This window comes from Aethalodelphis obliquidens, unplaced genomic scaffold (genome assembly GCF_003676395.1).
Source record: "Aethalodelphis obliquidens isolate GAN/ISIS:26980383/991018 unplaced genomic scaffold, ASM367639v1 scaffold14, whole genome shotgun sequence".
Classification (NCBI taxonomy): Eukaryota; Metazoa; Chordata; class Mammalia; order Artiodactyla; family Delphinidae; genus Aethalodelphis; species Aethalodelphis obliquidens.
In genome coordinates, this window is record NW_020837958.1 from 23,479,148 (window position 1) to 23,501,176 (window position 22,029).

A 22,029-nucleotide genomic window follows, 5' to 3' on the forward strand; every position below is an offset into this window, starting at 1 on the left:
AGCCTTTTACATGTGGTACCAATTACACGTCTAATAGCCAGTCATAAATCCAATGGCCCTTCCACTGGAAAGTCCTTCAGATATTTGAAGAAAGCTGTTACTTCCCTTCATATGCAGACTTTTCTTCAAGGTGAAAATCCCCAAATTTCCTCATCCATTCCTCTTCCACCTTAGTAGTGAGCCCTGGCCTTATTCAGGCAACTTCCAGGATCAGGATTATATTTCATTATAGAAAGATTACAGAAAGATTTGGGAAAAGTTATATTTCTGATCATTAAGATTTTTTTTCTGTTGGCTTTCTTTTTGAAAGAAAATATTTTATAAGCCCAGCTAATGGATAGCTATGTCAGTTTGGAATTTCTAACTTCATCTCCTTATAAGAGAAACTCAACTGCAATGGTTTAACCAAATAGGAGTATTTTTTCTTCCAAAGGAGAACTCCTGACCTAGGTGGTCTAGGGTTGATAGGGTGGTTTCAAAAATCATCGAAGAAGTCTCAGGTTCCTCTGTCTTTTTGATCCTTCACACTTTTCACATGATTTTTATTCTCATTGTCTCATAAAAGCTTCTACATAGGTAGAGATTGTGTCCACATTCCAAAAGAAAAAGATACAGGACAAAGGGCGAAAAGTATACACCTGCTGAATCGGTTCTTTTTGATCAGGAAAATAGCCTCTTTATATGTATGTATGTATTATCTTGTTTGTGGTGATGGTTTCATGGGTGTACACGTGTCAGAACATTTAAAAGTGTACACTTCAAATAAACATGTGCAGTTTATTGCAGGTCAACTATACTTCAATAAAGCTGATAGACACTCCCCCGCACAAACATATATATGTGTATATATATATATATATATATAATATATATATATATATACACACACATTTTATATACTATTACAATATTATACAGGAGATTGTTTACTGCCCTAAATATCTCCTGTGCTCTATACATTCATCCCTTCCCTCTTCCCTCACCCCTCTCAAGCCCCTGGCAATCACTGATCTTTTTGCTATCTCTATAGTTTTTCTTTTCCCAGAATGTCATATGGTTGGAATCATACAGTATGTAGTCTTTCAGACTGGCTTCTTTCACTTAGTAATACGCACTGAAGTTTCCTTCATATCTTTTCATGACTTGATAACTTTTTTTTAATCCATTGTATGGATTCATTCACCTATTGAAAAACATCTTGGTTGCTTCCAATTTTTGGCAATCATCGATAAAGCTGCCATAAACCTTCATGGGCAGGTTTTTGTGTGGACATAAGCTTTCAACTCATTTGGGGAAGTACCTAGGAGCACAATTGCTGGCTCATATGGTAAAACTATGTTTAGCTTTGGAAAAAAACTGGCAAAACTGTCTTCCAAAGTAGCAGTATCATTTTGCATTCCCACCAGCAATGAATGAGAGTTCTCTGTGGCTTCTCATCCTTGGCAACATTTGTTATCAGTGTTTGGGGATTGTAGCCATTTAGACAGTTGTGTAGTGATATCTCATTGTTTTAATTTGCAATTCCCTGATGATATGTACTCTTGACAATCTTTTCATATGTTTATCTGCATCTGTATAACTTTTTTGGAAAGGTGTCTGTTAAGACCTTTTGCCCACTTTTTAACTTTTTTTTTGTTGTTGTTGAGTTTTGAGTCATTTGTATATTTTGGATACCAGTTCTTTATGTGTTTTGCAAATATTTTCTCCCAATCTGTGCTTTGTGTTTTTTTTTTTTTTTTTCTTTCTTTTTTTGCGGTACGCGGGCCTCTCACTGCTGTGGCCTCTCCCGTTGCGGAGCACAGGCTCCGGACGCGCAGGCTCAGCGGCCATGGCTCACGGGCCCAGCCGCTCCGCGGCATGTGGGATCCTTCCGGACCGGGGCACGAACCCGCGTCCGTTGCATCGGCAGGCGGACTCTCAACCACTGCGCCACCAGGGAAGCCCTAGTTTGGTTAATCTTTCTATCCCTTTTCCAGTGCTGATATCTTGTGCCATTGATCTCCTCCTTTTGTGCCTTGCCCTCAATACCAAACCATTTAGGGCATTCCATTAAAAAGCTCCTTTTTCTTTCTTGAGCTACCAGATGTGTCTTATAGAAATATCTACAAAATGTTCTTTATCAATTATCCCACCAACTCACTTGAGCTTTCAGAGACAACTGAAATGTCTCACAAATAAATACAAATATAAAAAATAAAATGCATGATCCATGAAAAGCCTGAGCTCAATCTGGTACTTAGTACTCATTGTCGTTAATACAAAAATTCTGGAGTTATCTTCAGAACATCCAGATATTTTCTTTTGGCAGTACTAGGCAGTCATGAAAGTTCTGATATTCTGTAAAGGAAAAAATACACGATTTTCCCGAAAAAAAGAACGTCAGGGGCTCAAAGGTCCAAAGTATACACTATCCTAGTGTTTCTTCTATATATTGACCAAAATATATAATACCTCCTATTTAAGTTCAGGCTCTCCCTGCTTCTCAAATGTGGGCTAAGATAAATTTTGTTTGGTTTAATTTCCAAACCATTGTGGACTGATCATTCTGTAACATACAATCAAAATGTTATGGCAATATCAAATTATTATAAACAAACATAAGTGTTTACTCTCAATTTCTCTACTAATCTTGTTGCAAAGTAGTAATGAATGTAAGATTAGCACCAAAACCAGACCACACAGAATAACACTACTTTGTACATCTTAAATGGTTTGGGATGAAAATAAAGGTCTGAGTCCATACGTACAAGTCCTTTATTAACATGGATTGTGCCCCGTAGAACAGAAGATGCAGGATGAGGCTAGAGCACTCAGTTGTGTTGTGAAAAGTTTGAAAAAGTAGTTTTTGTTTTCATTTTGTCTGTTTAAAATCTCTATAACAAATGTTTTCTCCTAATTATATAATTATAATATTCATGCATATTAAAATTATCCTGAAATATTATTTTAGGATTCAGTTCTTCCTAATAGTGATATACATAATCTTTCCATTTTCACTTATTTGTCCCTCTTGTTCACTTCATTTTGGGTCATTTCAAGACTTCAAACACTCAATAGATGCGTATAACATACCTTCTCAGTCAATCACATACCATAAGACTTGGGAAGAAAAATCCTTATGCTTAACATCTCTGTCAAATTCATTATGTTCAGAAACGCCTTTACCCTTTCTCCTGATTGTTAGTTTTGGTTTCTGCAAATTCTTTTTACTTGTAGCATTTGTTGCTTGACTCGTAGAAAAAAATGTTTATGTCATATTTATTCCCAGATATGATTTATTTGATAATAGTGCTTCTCATATCTGGCTTCTATCTGAATGTGACCTTGTTTTAATTTAGAATAGCATTTCTAGCTCTTTATACAATTCTTTTTGTATAAGAAAGGCTTCTCTCTCTGAGACTTTTCCCAGAGGACTTACAGTTTGTATAAACTTTTCCTTATGTATATTTTGATTGAATTTCTTTTTCTTTGTGTATTTTAATCTCTTCTAGTGGACATAAAGCTGAAGTCTGTATGGAAGAAATCATGCCAGAACAAAATATGCAGATTTCTAACATCAAGTGGCATTTTGTGATTTGACTTCGTTTGAAAAATAAAGACAATGCTCTGACATTTCTGCAAAATAAACAGTGCAACCATTTAACATCCAAGCTACAGGGTCTAGAATTTTATTAAATACCATATCTTACTACCACTTTCTTTTCTGTGGTAATTTGAGATTTGCTTCTTTTCAACAAATAATAATATGCATAAGCCTTTGAAAATGATGTATTCATGTTTAAATTTTTACAATTGGATTTACAACTTATTTAGAGATTTAGAGTTATGATTTAATAATAGGGGGAAATAAATTTCCTCTGCTGTATATTTATAATGACTTGTGTTTAAACAAAATGTTTAAAATCTTTAAACAGTCCTAGGAGAGAGTTTTGTTTTGTTCTGTTCTGTTTTTTATTGAAGTATAGTTGATTAACAATATTAGTTTCAGGTGTGCAATGTAGTGATTCAATATTTTTAAAGATTATACTCCATTTAAAGTTACTATAACATATTGCCTATATTCTCTGTCCACATAGTGGAAACTATGTGTCTGTGTGTATATATTTATATATGTGTGTTGTAGAGGTGTGGTATTGCCAATATTAATTTGTAAAAGGACTCTAATTGGCTTAAAGGAAATTAAGTGCTTATATAAACACTCAGAAATATAAAAGAAAGTAACCCAAATGAATTTTAGGATCACATGATCTAGAATTACCAGATTAAATGAAATAGATTTAATTTAAATGAATGAAAACAAGTTTCAGTTTGTTGGTTTAATTAATACAGACATTTCTTTAGGGTCATCAACATTAAGTATAATATTTTTATTGTACCTAGGTTTACTAGAAATCAAATAAGATCTTATCCCCATTACAAAATTTGTCAGCAAGAAAAATAACTTGATATGATGAAACTTTTAAGTAAATTAAATAAGAGTTTTAAGCGAACTCTTTAGGAATAATTATGTTTTAAGTATATCTATCGAAAATAGGTCCTCCAGATTTTTTTTTTTGTAACTTGAAACTGCTAAATTAAGTTCAATGATGGCAATTCATTGAATATTCAGATCATTTCCAAATAAGATACTGAAATATTAATTACCGAACATAGGTTTCCTTTTACAGAGAAACTAAAGATATTTAGGACTATTGATAAATATGTAATATCGTATACTAACGCATATACGTGGAACCTAGAAAAATGGTACAGATGAACCAGTTTGCAGGGCAGAAATAGAGACACAGATGTAGAGAACAAATGTATGGACACCAAGGGGGGAAAGTGGCGCGGGGGTAGTGGGGGTGGTGGTGGGATGAACTGGGAGATTGGGATTGACATGTATACACTGATGTGTATAAAATAGATAACTAATAAGAACCTGATGCATAAACAAATAAATAAAATAAAATTCACAATAAATAAATAAATATGTTTGGTGTCACACTGAGACATTTTCTTTAAGGAATCACCTGTTTTTAGAAACTACAAATAGTATTCACAAGTTTGCCTATCTACAAAATGCTAATGTACAAGTTCATAAATTGCTTACTCCTTAGTTTTCACTAGAAACTAAGTTTTTTGAGGTTAAGAATTATAATAATTAAAATATGTAATTAAAACTAGTAAAAATTAATAAGGAAAACATCTTTGTATGGGAAAAAGAAGGTATAAAGAATGGAAATGCGTTTTGTTAAGGGAAAAGAAAGTAATTTTGTCCTAAAGCTGGTTATTCCTAAATGGGAAAGAAAATAAGGGACAAATTAATGTGGATATAGAAAGTTGTAGAAGATTGTGAGGGGAAAAAAAATGAATCTTTAGAAAGCCATTCTATGTGTGGTCAGGAGTGATAAAGATTAGAATCAATTTAATTGAGTAAATTAATTTTATTATGAAAGGTAAAGTGGTACAAAACCTGAATTTGGCTTTCTCTCTATTAAGAAGACAAAGTTTTCTTAAAATATTGATTTGCTTTGGATAACTGACTGCAAAGTTTCTTTACCTTTAACCAGTAATCTGTTACAACTTTTGACATTTGCTTTTGAAATGTTTTATTGTCACTGGTTAAGTAATTAAGTATTGTTCTACTGTGACATACAATCCTATGTGACCAAGAATTTGGAAACCTTTTCGATATTTTTGAAAAACTTCCCAAATATCAAATTCTAATCGAAGTTATTTTGACTTCTAGCTAACTCTAGGATGCTTCAGAGAGGATACCCGAAGCATCTGAGAAAGGGAAATATTAAACAAATTAGGCTTATTTGGTATGTTAAATTACATGGGAAGCATTATCAAATGAGTGCTGATAAACCTTCTTATTTTATATTGTATGGGTAAATGTTATTAATATAGATATACTGGAAATTATATGGAGCTCCTAAAAATCTGGTTATGTCTTAGTAAAATGTTAACAGCCATAATGTTAGTAATTATCTTGAATTGTTGTATGTCACAGCAGTAACCAAGTTTTTTTTGTCAATTGCACTGTAATCAGATCTTCGATCATGTCTTTTTAAGTCCTTTGTCATTTACATATGGTCACTATTTCACTCCCATGCTCTTGCAAAAAATGCTTCATCTTCAAGAGGAGTCATAGAAAGGATTTTTTTGACAGGTGCAGGCTTCTGATAATTTTTAGACCATAGCACTGAACTGGGTAAGAAATTATAAAATTCTAAAGGAAAACTTTGTGGCTTCATAAAACTGTTAACAGAAGATTAAGATCAAGAACCCTGCACGCTTGCATCAATTTTCCAATGATACATCCATTTGGCTGTGAAATTTGTTAACTCATATGTTAATTCATTTAAGTAGATGCCCAGGTGATTCTTATGCCTATTAAAATTTAAGAAGCATTCAATGTAAATATTTCTGAATATATCAAACATTATTATTACTCTTGAATGGATAAATGAATCCAAAGCACCAGAAACTAATAGGAAACTCAACTAAAGGTGCATTCATGAGGCTCAATTCTAAAACACAGTGATGGATTTCACGTTCTGCCCTCTTAACTGAAGTAGTACTGAGTGGCACTTACAAAAAGGGGGCTGACATCAACTTGAAATCTTGGCTTTAATTTCTTGGAGGTCAGAGTCCCTTCTCACAAAAGGGGTAGCATAAACTATCCAGAGTCTTGTCACTCACTTATACAGGGCTAGCCAACTGGGCTAGCTTTGAGGCCATAGCCAAGCTTTTCCACCTCTCCTCTGCATGTCGCCCTCAGCAGGTGTTTCCTGGGATCAAGGCCCCGTCCTAGCAGAGCCTCTGGAAGTGTGGGTGGGGCGGCTCCTCAGTGGGGCGGAGGCTAGCTTCAGGGGTGGGGTCCAGGCACGACCAGGGTGGAGGCTGGCATCAGGGGGGCGGAGCCGAGCCCCAGAGGAATGGTGGGGCGGGGGTGGAGCCGCGGGGCGCTGGTGGGGCGCTGCGGCAGAGGAGCGGGGCGGAGCCGAGCCGCCCAGTCACCAAGCCGCCCGCTAAGGGCGGAGCGAGCACCGCATAACTGGGACTCGGGTCTGATCGCGCAGTTCGCACGGCCTGGTCTGGGGCGGACCCAGGAGGAGAATCCCCCAGCCGCGATCCCCATGGGGCTGTGTTTTCCCTGTCCCACGGAGGCCGCGCCTCCTTCGCCGGACCTGGTAAGTAAGACCGCCTCCCAGCGTCCCCGCGTCCGCCCGCCGGCGCCGCGAGCACCTGTTCCCGGAGGGGCGCGCCGGAGGCCCCGAGCTGCGGCCCTAGGACTGGCCGTTGGAAGCGGCGGCACGGGCCGTGGAGCCCGTCGACGGGGACCTTGGTGGCGGAGATGGTGGCCGTGCTCCGAGGGACCTTGAGGTCCTGCCTGCCGGACCTGGGCTGCTGCCGCCGCGTCGGTGTCTTTCTAAAGGCGGCTCCAGCGTCTCTTTACCTTCAGCCGGGTGGCAGAATTGGCAGTTCGTAGGACGCAGGCGCACGTGGACGGTGCGTTGTGGCGGCCATTCCTGGCGATGCGGTAGATGGAGTTAGGGTGCGAAAAGAAATCCTTCTTTCTCCGGGAACTGAAGTGTTTAATCTTGTAGGAGATGTGCATCTTCCTGTTTGTACCAGCTGTTTAAAGAAGGTGATCAATAAAGTCTCGTATATTTATGCGCTTTATTGGACATTGTATTAATGATTTACCTTTAGTCTTTATCACTTTTAAGGTTTTTTTTTGAAGTATTTTATGTAGTACCGAGTGTACAGTTTGTAAAGTTGCCACGTTTAGCAAATAAAAATATAGGGTGCCCAGTTAACTTTGAAGTTTCAGATAAACAATATATTTAAAAGATACGTAGGTTTGTTCCATGCAATATTTGGGACATACTTGTACTAGAAAGTATTCGTTATTTATCTGGATAATTTCAGATTTAACTAGGTGGTTTGTGGTATAATACATTTATACTTTTTGTAGCTTTCTAATTTTTAACAGCATTTTTACCTTAATAATCCTTACAGGAAGTTGATAACGGAACACCTAAATTCCTCTCTTGTATCTGGCTAAAAATTCGTTGAAGGAAATGAGTTGTTTAGGGAAGTACATTAACTCTTCAGCTATTTGATCATAAATACTAAAAATGACCTGGAAGTTGATATGAGAAAGTTCACCTTGTCTTTCTTGCTACTGTTGCTTTTAAATGTTCTTAATTTTGTTTATCTAGCTATTGATAAAATACCAATCTGCCAGCATTTGTTAAGCCCTTCCTCCTCTCCCCCGCCCCAGATAACCACATTGCTTACTGCTTGAATGTCACTTTATCTTTGAGGCTTTTCTTCACCACCCTACATAAAGTAGATCCTCCACGCTACCATCCACCCATCCTTCCATTTCTTATTGACCATACTTTTCTTTATATTTCCCTGAAGCACTTACTTCAGTCTGACAGATGTATATTTATTTGATTATATGTGACTGTCCTCATTGGAATGTAAATTCCATGTGGGTGGAAACATTTATCTGTATTATTTCACTGCTGTATCTTCAGCATCTAGAAAAGTTCCTGAGGCATGATAGTTGCTCAATAAGTATTTATCCAATGGATGAAATGAATGAATGAATGTATTGTGGTATGGAAAATGGGGGAATTATTAACACAGCTCCCAAGAAAATGCTACTTACTGTCATATATTTACATAATTTATAACTTATTATTATGAATAATATAGATATAGAAAAATAATATTCACGGTTTCCCAACATGGAAGAGTACATCTCATAAATTTCCTCTAGTCCTTCCTGTCCTACTCAGTAAGATTCACTCACTTCATTCATGAACTTCTTCCGAAAATACCAGCCTGCTTCAAACTCCTTTTTTTTTTTTTTTTTTTTTTGCGGTACGCGGGCCTCTGACTGTTGTGGCCTCTCCCGTTGCGGAGCACAGGCTCCGGACGCGCAGGCTCAGCGGCCATGGCTCACGGGCCCAGCCACTCCGCGGCATGTGGGATCTTCCCGGACCGGGGCATGAACCCGTGTCCCCTGCGTTGGCAGGCGGACTCTCAACCACTGCGCCACCAGGGAAGCCCCAAACTCCTTTTTAATTGGCAGTACCAAACCGTGTATTTCCCTGCTTGTATTATTAAATGTCATTTGTTTTATTATTGCCCTGACTAGCTTGTAAGCTCTTTTTTTTTGAAAAAGCAAATAGATTATTTTATAGGCCACTCTGTGTGTGTATATGTATGTGTGTATGAGATATATAATGTATATATATGATATAGATGTAGGTGTATGTCTCATCATGTGCTTATTTGGAGTGTTTTTAATTTTTTTTTAATTTTTATAAATTTATTTATTTTATTTATTTTTGGCTGTGTTGGGTCTTCGTTGCCGTGCGCGGGCTTTCTCTAGTTGCGGCGAGCAGGGGCTACTCTTCGTTGAGGTATGCGGGCTTCTCATTGCGGTGGCTTCTCATTGCAGAGCACCGGCTCTAGGCATGTGGGCTTCAGTAGTTGTGGCATGCAGGTTCAGTAGTTGTGGCACACGGGCTCTAGAGCGCAGGCTCAGTAGTTGTGGTGCACGGGCTTTGTTGCTCCGCGGTGTGTGTGATCTTCCTGGACCAGGGCTTGAACCCATGTCCCCTGCATTGGCAGGCGGATTCTTAACCATGTGCCACCAGGGAAGTCCTTGAAGGTTTATTGATTGGGAGAATGAAATTCAGAAAGTTGAGTATTTTATAAATGATATAAATAATGGCATTCTTAATAGGACATTTGGGGCCAGTACTATTTTTGTAAACTGTTATATTACCTATAAGATAAAAGTATAAAATATCAAGGATAATGTTTAGTTTTGTTTTAAACCATATTTCTTACACATTTTTCCTAGGAAGAAAAAAGAGCAAAGCTTGCAGAGGCTGCAGAAAGAAGACAGAAGGAGGTGAGAGTAAAAATAAAATTCTACCTTAGATAATTAAATTTGCGTTTTGTTCTCTATAGATATCTATTACTAGTAGTATTCTCTAATGAAAATGGTATCTGATATCTTAGAAATTTAAATTAAAGGAAAACATTTTCAAAATGATTTCTGTTTCTATAAATTGGTTTAATGCATTTATGTCATTTAATGTATGAAAATTTCTATACACGTCTTCTGTTATGGGAGATGCCAAGGAAGAATCTTAATAACATTCTTCCTTGAGATGAAATGACTGTGCCTTATAAAACACTGACAGATGTGAAGTAACTTTAGGGGGGAAATGTGTATGGTTGCAAAATACCCAATGAAGAAATCATATGTTGTACGTAAAGCTGTTGTAGAAATAGTCTAATTCTTTGTTACCAAAAATAGACCAACTCCATCCCCTACCCCCCAACTCCAAAGAAAAACCTAAAAGGCAGAAAACAAACAACACCTTTTGGTAACAGGAAATTAATTTTTATTCTTTTTCTACACTCCTTAATAATTTTCCTGAAGGCTGCATCTCGGGGCATTCTGAACGTTCAGTCTGTGGAAGAAAAGAGAAAGAAAAAGGAAAAAATAGAAAGAGAAATGGCTGCATCTGTACCCCCACCAGAAGGTGGCCTTAGGGTAAGTATTAAAATTTACTTAAGGTTTGATTTACCTGGAATTTTTCAAAACTCCAGTAGCAATCTGTTCAATAATTTCCTCGGGAACTGGATTGTCAGAAAATTGTGAATTAATTTAAAAGCATGAACAATATAGATTGGAAGAAGTGTCAGCTTATTTGGACATTCCAACATTCATTGGAATAGATTTGCTTTCTTTTTCCCAAAATGAAAATAGACTTTTCCTGTTTATCTCAACCCTATATCATAATACTTCATACTTATATGATTAATGGCAATCTTAAATGTGTAGAAAACTTAAGCAAAATGGAAGGACACAAAGAAGAAAGTAAAAATCACCCAAATTCAGTGTCATTTTGACAGACATCATTTCTAATCTCATTTTATACTTCAATCTTAGAAAATTGGATTATACTGTAAACTACTTCAAACTCTTTGAGTTTTTTTCACTAAATGATTTGAGATTTTGAGCTTCCCATTGTCACTCATTATCATAGTTACGTTAATGTTAATTTGGACAATAGGGTGTACACAGGTGAGTCTGACACATGCCCATCCCAATAGCAGCAGTTGTAGCTCTTCACACTAGAAATATAATGATGGACAAGTTAAACAACGTCCCTGAACTTGGGGATCTTTACAGTCTTGCAGGATTATAAAGGTTTTCTTTTACATGTTAAAGCTCAGGAGGCAAATGGTTCAGATATTAAGATTTTCTTCTTCCATTTTTAAAGGAAATACATTTCTCAAGGGTATTTGTGAAAAGGACAATGTCCTGAGTTTCATTTATATTTAATTTGTCAGTGATTTATGAGCACTTGTTTAGCTGATTCTCTGTCTTCTCCATTTGGTTTGGTTTTTGCTCTCAAAACTATCTGTATAAATACATATATGTACGTACCACCCCAAGTTGTAGGGCAGGCAGTTCAGGAGCATCCTGAGCAGACATGATTCTGACTCAGGAATATCACATAGCAATAAGATTTATCTGTGTGCATTTTATCGTTATATGTTTCTTCATCTAATCTCATTTAATAAATGAAATTAAAAGAAAATAATTTTTTATAGTTAACTTTTAACAATATATAAAATAATTGGTTTTGATATTAAGGTAAATAACTGACCATTGTGTTTGTTTGTTTGTTTATTTATTTATTTTTTAATATACCCCCATAATAGAATAGAATAAATGTAAAGTAAAACAGTTGGAAGATACAAGGTCAGATATTTATCAGAAGTATAGATGCTTACTTTCAATATTCTGTTGAGATAAAGATCTGTGTCACCAGGTTTACTTCATATAGAGTTCTCAAAGACAAAGAATTTGTGAAAATTAAATTATGGAACTGAAAATGATGCTGAGATCAACTATTTCGTAGTAGAAGAAAAAGAAGTTCTGAATGACTTGAAGTCACATATAATGTTACAAAAGGGATACTTTATGTATAGTCAGAAGGTACTTATTTAACATGTTGTAACCTAACAAATTTAACATCAGCTTTTGAACTCTTAAGGGAGAAAGGGGCTTTCTTAATTAAACCCAAAGCTTCTGTGCCCTGAAGCCTATAGATTAAAAATAAATTAGGCCCTATATTTCTTCTTGTCCCTTCAGAAGTGCTCAAAATGAAAAACATCTCAGTGTTAAATTTAGTACCTTTTTTCTCTGACCACCTGCATTGCTCATTGAGAGCATAAAGTGAAGTTCAAAATAAATTTTTGGAGTAACTTTAAAGAGTAACTTTAATGCTCAAACCCTTTGGCCTAGGCTCTTTTAGGGGCTGCTGTCAGGCCTGTTCTACAGGCTGGCCTTGAGTGTTCTGTGGTATAGCTAGATTCTTCCTAACCCGACTTCACAGTATGAGGAAAACATGTCCTTCCCTGTGTTCATGCCCTCCACATATTCATCTCCTGACTAGCTGCCTCTTCCTGGGACACTTGGCATTGGCCATGCTCACTGTGTTCTGGAAAGGCAGAACTTATTTTACGAAGTCAGTGTGATGATAGCATCAGGACACAAACTAGCATCAGTTCAGGATATACTAGTAGAGGAGTGGTGGCAGATGTCTAGAGCAGTGGCTCATGAGGAGCTTTCAAAAAAGACTGAACCTTGGGTCTGACCTTATATCAATCAGAATCTCTGAGAGTGGGACTTAGCCATCAGGATTTTTAAGCTCCCCAAGGAGTCTGATGTCAAACCAGATTGAGAATCACTGCTCTAGTGTTTGTAACACTAGTCCTAAGAGATATTTTGTGGAAAATAGAATCCCATGGTAAAAATGTTTAAAAATCCTGAATATTGTGTTATATATTGAATTCCTTTCTTAGAGATTAAAAAAGGCACACTATTTAAGTCTGTAAGAAGTTCTAAAATAAAGAAAAGCAAGTTTACTTGGATTAATCCTTAATTTTCAAACTTTAAGTAAAGATTTTTTAAAAATATGTTAAAAAAAAATTCCTTGAATGTACTTGGAAAACACTGCTTTAGAGCCTGGTAAATATCTCTGGTAATATCCCAATGGCTTTTTCAGAACTTACTATTGCAGATTTAATAAACTTGATAAACTTAATAAACAGAACACCAAATGGAATAGTTTCTCAAGTTAAGCAAGGAAAAGACTTTGCCAGACCATTATTTAATAATTTCTACCGTTTCTTCGCTCCCCTGCCTCAAACAAGAATTTCTTTATTTTTATTTTGTAGTTTCATTGTTGTTCTTGTTTTGTGATGTTTTGTTTTTCTTTTACTGATTATCAGGTATTTGGGAATCTAGCTACCACTCATTAATCTGCCCAGATATTTTGTTTTATTTCTTTATATTTTTATACCATCATGTATCTTATTTCATACTATAATGTAAAATTTTACTAATCACTGCTACTCACAAAGATCATTTTACATTTGTATAGCCTATATTTCTCTCTTATCTGTTTGTTCACTAGAGTATAGTAACATAACTTTAAACAAAATTTACTTTTCTCTATATTTTTATCTTTTCTAGTGGACAGTTTCATAAAGCATAACACGAGTGGAAGAGTCTACTGCCAATAATTAATATCTGCAGTCAAGCGGACATCCTCAATTTAATTTCTTCTCTTTGAATAAATGAAGATTCAGACTTCGTAATTTTAGTGCTCTTAAATGCAGTGCTTTTTCAAAATTGAATATTGAAAATGCTTTTGATTGTTAGACTTAGAAAATGGCCAGACCTTTCATTAAATATTTATTTTCCCTACATTTTCTCTTCTGCAGACAGTGGGTGATTTGCCGTTTTTTAGTAGTTAAAACATGGGACTAAATAGTGAATATATATTTATATATTGCATGGAAAAATTCTGCATACATCTCAGATATTAAAGTTTGCACTTGTATTTTCCCTCCTTTATAAAATGACCTAGCTATTTATAGTTTGCCGATTAACCTTATATCTCTTTATTTCATTATATGTGAAGACTTTTGCTTAAACTTATGGACTTAGTGCCTTTAAACTGATCATCAGGGAAAATCTTGAAAAATCATTTGAAGGGCTTATATGAAGGAACACTGTAAATTTTTATAACTTACTAAGAAATTAATATTTGTAGAAAACATTGAATTTCCCCTAATTTATTTTCTACTTCTGTAGCTTATAAAATTAACATACTGTGTTTTACATTATAATACTTTTTGGATTTTTTTTGCTTGCTGAGTTTAAAATTATATATTAGTGGTACCATCAGAGGGCAGTGATGTACTATTATACAGTATCAGATTCAGCTCTATAAAGATCTTTGCAGTAATTGAATGAGTTAAACTAAGAATCTGGATGGGTTAAATATAACAAAGTATAGTGGTAATGTGTTTGTCCACATTTCATAGGTGTTTTTATTCTTTTGTATTTATTAAAGAACGATCATAAGATTTATATAGATGTCAAATTACCAAGGCAAGTATGAATATATGAAAGAGGAATATGTAAGTACTGTATTTAAAAAGGTCTACTTTAAACATAAAAATATTGTGAGGTAATTCTATATGATACATTGCCATAAACTGTGTAGATTTTTGTTCATTTGTAACATGTATTATAACATATTTGGTTTTTTGAGTTTTTTAATATATAATAAGCTAAAATAGAAGAATTGCTGTGTCTTTTAATTTGGTTGCTCTTTTGGATGACAAGGCCACAGTCTGAGCCCTAAATTAGAATTTTCAAATATCAAGTACAATAGGGACTGCAAATTAAATAGACCAGCTCATTTGATTTACAGAAAGGAAACTGAACCACTATCTCGCTCTTCCTTCCCACAAATCTTGTGTTATGTTGCAGTATGTTATATATGTTAATTTTAAAGAGTTTGAACTAGAATATAGATCTCTTGACTCCTCACTGGAAAAATCACTTCCTTCTGTTACAGAATGAAATATCTGTGACTATCCAGGTAAGATATGTAGTTATAGACAGGTTGAATTTTAAGTTTTAGAGAATTAGTGGTATGTTTGTTCATAAAGGATAGTGAAGCCATTGAATTATATTTTAGAAATATAATTTTTGACTTTTTCAACATGATTAATTTTTCCAAGGCAGAAAAGAAAAGGAACATTAATAGATGAATGGATATAGAACCAGAGCATACTATCCTAGAACTGTGCACGTCCTTGCTTCTGTTTTAGTATGGAAAGAACAATTTTATCTGTATTACAGCTTAGAGAATTACAGCTTGGGTTAGTGTAAACAAAAGGTTTACATCTAGGGGATAATGCTCTATTTCTAATAGCAGTTTATATCCAAATACCATGCTTATTTACTGTTGAACCAAGAATGCTGTGCTGATGAATTGCTTTCTAGGAACAGTGGGATACGCTATTCCCGCCAATCATGGCCTGCCTCCATGGGTGTGATCGTGTTTCCTCAAAACCACATGGGTTGCATGGGCTAAGGGGTGATACTCAATGTTAGGAATAGTGTTAGGAAGGGGAAGGAAAAAGGAGAGACTGGATGCTTGATAGGAAACCAATAAGTGACTACTTAAAAAAAAAAATGTATACACACATACACATATTCCAGGAATCTTCCTCAAAGTTATGAATCAGTTCCTGATGAAAACTTAGCCTAGAGCCAGTTTCCCATAATTCATAATTTAAATAGGAAAGCATTATAATGATTGATATGTCACCCAAACTCCCCAACCAAATTACTAAAATAAAACCAAACAGTAAAATGCTTATATGTAACTATCATGTTGAGATATAAAATGCTTAAATCACTACGTCTTCATTCTAATCATTAAACTATTACTATGGTAACAAAGAGTTGTATATTACCACACAGCCCCTTTGCTAACGTGCTGCATGTTTTTTAAAACATCTGTATGTGATACTTTTGTTCCACTGATTGGAATGTAATTAATAGTTTTGTTATAAATGCTGTACTGCCTTACAGGGTACAAATATACATTTTCCTATATAAGAAATTGGCTTTGGCCATCTGTTTAACAAAAATTTATCTTTACTACATCTTAAATAATTTATAGGTAAGCATGTTTCTTTTCCAAAAAGAAATGCTGTTGGGCTTCCTTGGTGGCGCAGTGGTTGAGAGTCCGCCTGCCGATGCAGGGGACACGGGTTTGTGCCCTGGTCTGGGAGGATCCCACATGCCGCGGAGCGGCAAAAAAAGAAATGCTATTATTAGTCTGGATTTTTCTTAGAGAAATACTATAGTAAAGGTTCTAACTATCATCCTTGGTACCTCAGAAGAATTGGCATAAGATATGAATTTTCTTTTTCTGCTCCAACATTTCAACTTGTTTATTTTCACTGATAAGAATTATGCTCTGCCCTTAGAAGAAAAGGTAACCCTTGTCAGTTTTAGATTTGAATAATATCTGCATAAACAGATCAGTAAGAGGTAGGTAGATATGTATACCTATCTGGGTTGATATTTAAGGTATTTAAGGTATTCCTTTAACATCTCCAAGCAAGCATGTCAAATGCCCATGATTACTGTATGTACTTTAAGTTGATTGAGATGTGGTAGTTTTCTCTTTCTCAAAAGCCACTGAAACCGTCCATTTGCATATATAGCAGACTTTGAAACTAAGGTGATTAGCAAGGTTGCAGAATACCAAATCATTATATGGAAAAAATCATTTCTGTCTTTATATGCAAGTAATGAACAATCTGAAAATTAAAACAATATCAATCATACAGTATCATCACATAGGATAAAATACTTAGGAAAAAAGAAAAAGGTAAAAGATCTGAAGTAAAAACCACAAAACTGCTGAGAAAAAAAATTTTTTTAAATATATGAATGGTGAGACATTCATGTTCATGGATTGGTGGACACAGTGTTGTCAAGATGGCATTCTTAAATTGATCAATAAATTAAATGAAACATCCTAGCAAACTCTGGCAGAGAAATTGACAAAACAATCTAAAATTTATATGGGAAATGCAAGATCTATGATAGCCAAAACAAGTTTGAAAAAAGAACCTAGTGATTTTCACTAAGTCAATGAGTAAGAGCCATCTACACTTAGTCCTTTCCTTCTGAATATAGTCTCACTTTTCCATATTCTTTTTCAGTGCCATTCAGCTAGCAGCTAGACCCCAATGTCAATTGTGACCATGTCCTTAGCTCCATTTAAAAAGGCCATCATAGGGCTTCCCTGGTGGCGCAGTGGTTAAGAATCCGCCTGCCAATGCAGGGGACACGGGTTCGAGCCCTGGTCCAGGAAGATCCCACATGACGCGGAGCAAGTAGGCCCATGCACCACAACGGGAGAGGCCACCACAGTGAGAAGCCCGTGCACCACAACGGGGAGTGGCCCCCGCTCGCTGCAACTGGAGAAAGCCCATGCGCAGCAACTAAGACCCAACACAGCCAAAGGTAATAAATAAATAAATAAATTTTAAAAAGACCATCATAAGATGTGTAGGCAGAAAGAATAACGCCACCCTCCCCAAAAGGTGGTCCCATCCTAATCCCTGGAATCTGGAAATATGTTATATAACACAGCAAAAGGTATTTTGCAGATGTGATTCAGTTAATGACATTAAAATGGGGAGATTATACTGGATTATCCAGGTGGACCGAATCTAACCATATGGATCCTTAAAAGCAAAGAACCTTTCCAACCTGTGGTCAAAGAAATGTAAACAAAGAAGCAGCATCACTGCAGTACTCTATTGCTGGCTTTGAAGATAGAGGAAGGGAGGACATGTACCAAGGAGATCAGACAGCCTCTAGAAGGTGGAAAAGGCAAAGGAACGGATTCTCTCCTAGACTCCTCAGAAGGGAACATAGCCCTGCTGACATATTGATTTTACCCCATTGAGATCATCTCAAACTTCTGACCTACAAAACTATAACATAATAAATTTGAGTTGTTTAAGCTACTAAGTTTCTGGTAAGTTGTTACATCAGGAATAGAAAACTAAAATAGTAACTAAATTAATTAAATTAACTTTAATTATTAAAGACATAAATGTTTAGGAGAAAAATTTAAGCACAGTAAAAGTTTTGATGGAAATACTGCTGATTACTATACAGAGAAATTCAGTGTTAATATTAGTTGAGGAACATAAAAGTCAAATCACTCGGGACTTTCCTGGGGGTACAGTGGTAAAGAATCCACACTGCAATGCGGGATGGGGTTCGATCCCTGGTCAGGGAACTAAGATCCCACATGGCAACTGCGTGCCACAACTACTAAGCTCATGTGCCTCAACTACAGAGCCCACGCACCCTGGAGCCTGTGCACCACAACTAGAGGAAATCCACAGGCCACCACTAGAGACAAGCCCACGCACCACAATGAAAATCCCATGTGCCTCAACAAAGATCCCATGAGCTGCAACTAAGACCCAAAGCAGCCAAAAACAAATTAAATAAATAAATCTTTTAAAAAAATCAAATCACTTGTATTTTAAAAGATATAACAATAGGGCTTCCCCGGTGGCACAGTGGTTAAGAATCTGCCTGCCAATGCAGGGGACATGGGTTTGAGCCGTGGTCCAGGAAGATCCCACATGCCGAGGAGCAACTAAGCCCGTGCGCCACAACTACTGTGCGTGCGCTCTAGAGCCCGCGAGCCACAACTACTGAGCCCACGTGCCACAACTACTGAAGCCTGCGTGCCTAGAGCCTGTGCTCCACAAGAAGAGAAGCCACTGCAATGAGAAGCCCGTGCACCACAAGAAGAGTAGTCCCCGCTCGCCACAACTAGAGAAAGCCTGCGCACAGCAACAAAGACCCAATGCAGCCAAAAATAAAATTAATTAATAAATAAAAAGATATAACAATAATCACTATTCCAAGATGATTTTATTTTCTACAAAACTTTAGTTTTTTTCCATAATGATTATCATGACTTCCAGCACCACCAAATTATACCACGCCTGTTGTTTTTAAAAGGTTATGTCTGAGATTGGTTCAAGATTATGGAGTAGAAGGACATGCACTCACTCCCTTGTGAGAGCACCGGAATCACAACTAACTGCTGAACAATCATTGACAGGAAGACACTGGAACTCACCAAAAAAGATATCCCACATCCAAAGACAAAGGAGAAGCCGCAATGAGATGGTAGGAGGGGCGCAATCACAATAAAATCAAATCCCATAACCGCTGGGTGGGTGACTCACAAACTGGAGAACAATTATACCACAGAAGCCCACCCACTGGAGTGAAAGTTCTGAGCACAACGTCAGGCTTCCCAACCTGGGGGTCTGGCAATGGTAGGAGGAATTCCCATAGAATCAGACTTTGAAGGCTAGCAGGATTTGATTGCAGGATTTTGGCAGGACTGGGGGAAACAGAGACTCCACTCTTGGAGGGCACACACAAAGTAGTGTGCACATCAGGACCCGGGGAAAGGAACAGTGACCCCATAGGAGACTGAACCAGACCTACCTGCTAGTGTTGGAGGGTCTCCTGCAGAGGTGGGGGCAGTTGTGGCTCACTGTGGGGACAAGGACACTGGCAGCAGAAGTTCTGGGACGTACTCCTTGGCATGAGCCCTCCCAGAGTCCGACATTAGCCCCACCAAAGAGCCCGTAGCCTTCAGTGCTGGGTTGCCTCAGGCCAAACACCAAACAGGGAGGGAACTCAGCCCCACCCATCAGGAGACAAAAAGATTAAAGTTTTACTGAGCTCTGCCCACCAGAGCAATACCCAGCTCTACCCACCACCAGTCCCTCCCATCAGGAAACTTGCACAAGACTCTTAGATAGCCTTATCCACCAGAGGGCAGACAGCAGAAGCAAGAAGAAATACAATCCTTCAGCCTGTGGAACAAAAAACACATTCACAGAAAGATAGATAAAATGAAGAGGCAGAGGACTATGTATCAGATGAAGGAACAAAATAAAACCCCAGAAAAACAACTCCATGAAGTGGAGATAGGAAACCTTCCAGAGAAAGAATTCAGAATAATGATAGTGAATATGATCCAAGACCTCGGAAAATGAATGGAGGCAAAGATGGAGAAGATGCAAGAAATGTTTAACAAAGACCTAGAAGAATTAAAGAATAAACACCTAGAAGAATTAAAGAACAAATAAACAGAGATAAACAATACAATAACTGAAATGAAAAATACACAAGAAGGAATCAATAGCAGAATAACTGAGGCAGAAGAACGGATAAGTGACCAGGAAGAGAGAAGGGTGGAATTCACTGCCACAGAACAGAATAAAGAAAAAAGAATGAAAATAAATGAAGACACCCTAAGAGACCTCTGGGACAATGTTAAAAGCACTAACATTTGCATTATAGGGGTCCCAGAAGGAGAAGAGAGGGAGAAAGGACATGAGAAAATATTTGAAGGGATAATAGTCAAAAAGTTCCCTAACATGGGAAAGGAAATAGCCACCCAAATGCAGGAAGCACAGAGAGTCCCATACAGGATAAACCCAAGGAGAAATATGCCAAGACACATAGTAATCAAGTTGACAAAAATTAAAGATAAAGAAAAATTATCAAAAGCAACAGGGATAAATGACAAATAACATACAAGGGAACTCCCATAAGGTTAACAACTGATTTCTCAGCAGAAACTCTACAAGACAGAAGGGAGTGGCACAGTATATTTAAAGTGATGAAAGGGCAGAACCTACAACAAAGATTGCTCTACAGGCAAGGATCTCATTCAAATTTGACAGAGAAATCAAAAGCTTTACAGACAAACAAAAGCTAAGAGAATTCAGCACCACAAAACCAGCTCTACAACAAATGCTAAAGGAACTTCTATAAGTGGGAAACACAAGAGAAGAAAAGGACCTACAAAAACAAACCCAAAACAATTAAGAAAATGGTCATAGAAACATACATATCGATAATTACCTTAAATATGAATGGATTAAATGCTCCAACCAAAAGACACAGGCTTGCTGAATGGATACAAAAATAAGACCCATATATATGCTGTCTACAACAGACCCACTTCAGACCTAGGGACACATACAGACTGAAAGTGAGGGGATGGAAAAAGATATTCCATGAAAATGGAAACCAAAAGAAAGCTGGAGTAGCAATACTCATATCAGATAAAATAGACTTTAAAATAAAAGAATGGGGTGATCCCACATGCTGCAGAGTGGCTGGGCCCGTGAGCCATGGCCACTGAGTCTGCACGTCCGGAGCCTGTGCACCGCAACAGGAGAGGCCATGACAGTGAGAGGCCCACGTAAGGCAAAAAAAAAAAAAAAAGAATTTTACAAGAGACAAGGAAGAACACTACATAATGATCAAGGGATCAATCCAAGAAGAAGATATAACAATTCTAAGTATATATGCACCCAACATAGGAGCACCACAACACATAAGGCAAAGCCTAACAGCTATAAAAGAGGAAATTGACAATAACTCAATAATAGTGGGGGACATTAACATGTCACTTATACCAAACGACAGATCATCCAAACGAAAATTAATAAGGAAACACAAGGTTTAAATGACACAATAGACCAGATAGATTTAATTGATATTTACAGGACATTCTAACTGAAAACAGCAGATTACACTTTCTTCTCAAGTGCACATGGAACGTTCTCCAGGATAGATCACATCTTGGGTCACAAATCAAGCCTTGGTAAATTTAAGAAAATTGAAATCATATCAAGCATCTTTTCTGACCAGAACGCTATGAGATTAGAAATAAACTACAGGGGAAAAAAAACATAAAAAACAGACACATGGAGGCTAAACAATATATTAGTAAATAACCAAGATATCACTGAAGAAATCAAAGAGGAAATCAAAAAATACCTAGAGACAAATGACAACAAAAACACAATGATCCAAAACCTATGGGATGCAGCAAAAGCAGTTCTAAGAGGGAAGTTTATAGCAATACAACTCTACCTCAAGAAACAAGAAAAATCTCAAATAAATAATTAACCTCACACCTAAAGGAATGAGAGAAAGAAGAACAAACAAAACCCGAAGTTAGTAGAAGGAAAGAAATC

The 22,029-nt window shown here is 36.8% G+C and overlaps 1 protein-coding gene across 1 annotated transcript; it reads left to right on the forward strand.

Annotated features, from left to right (window-relative positions):
- Window positions 1–7,009: 7,009 nt before the first annotated feature.
- SVIP (small VCP interacting protein) lies at window positions 7,010–14,696 on the forward strand. The gene is made up of 4 exons (XM_027115164.1): window positions 7,010–7,181; window positions 9,881–9,931; window positions 10,469–10,582; window positions 13,580–14,696. Exons 1-4 carry the CDS (start codon window positions 7,128–7,130, stop codon window positions 13,592–13,594), a joined length of 234 nt encoding a protein of 77 aa, XP_026970965.1. The 5' UTR covers window positions 7,010–7,127; the 3' UTR covers window positions 13,595–14,696.
- Window positions 14,697–22,029: the final 7,333 nt, after the last annotated feature.

Bases quoted from the DNA above. Each gene is read 5' to 3' on its own strand.
- SVIP (XM_027115164.1), top strand. From the start codon at position 7,128: ATGGGGCTGTGTTTTCCCTGTCCCACGGAGGCCGCGCCTCCTTCGCCG. The intron at 7,182-9,880 runs GTAAGTAAGACC...CATTTTTCCTAG, and splicing joins CGCCTCCTTCGCCGGACCTG to GAAGAAAAAAGAGCAAAGCT. The intron at 9,932-10,468 runs GTGAGAGTAAAA...ATTTTCCTGAAG, and splicing joins CAGAAAGAAGACAGAAGGAG to GCTGCATCTCGGGGCATTCT.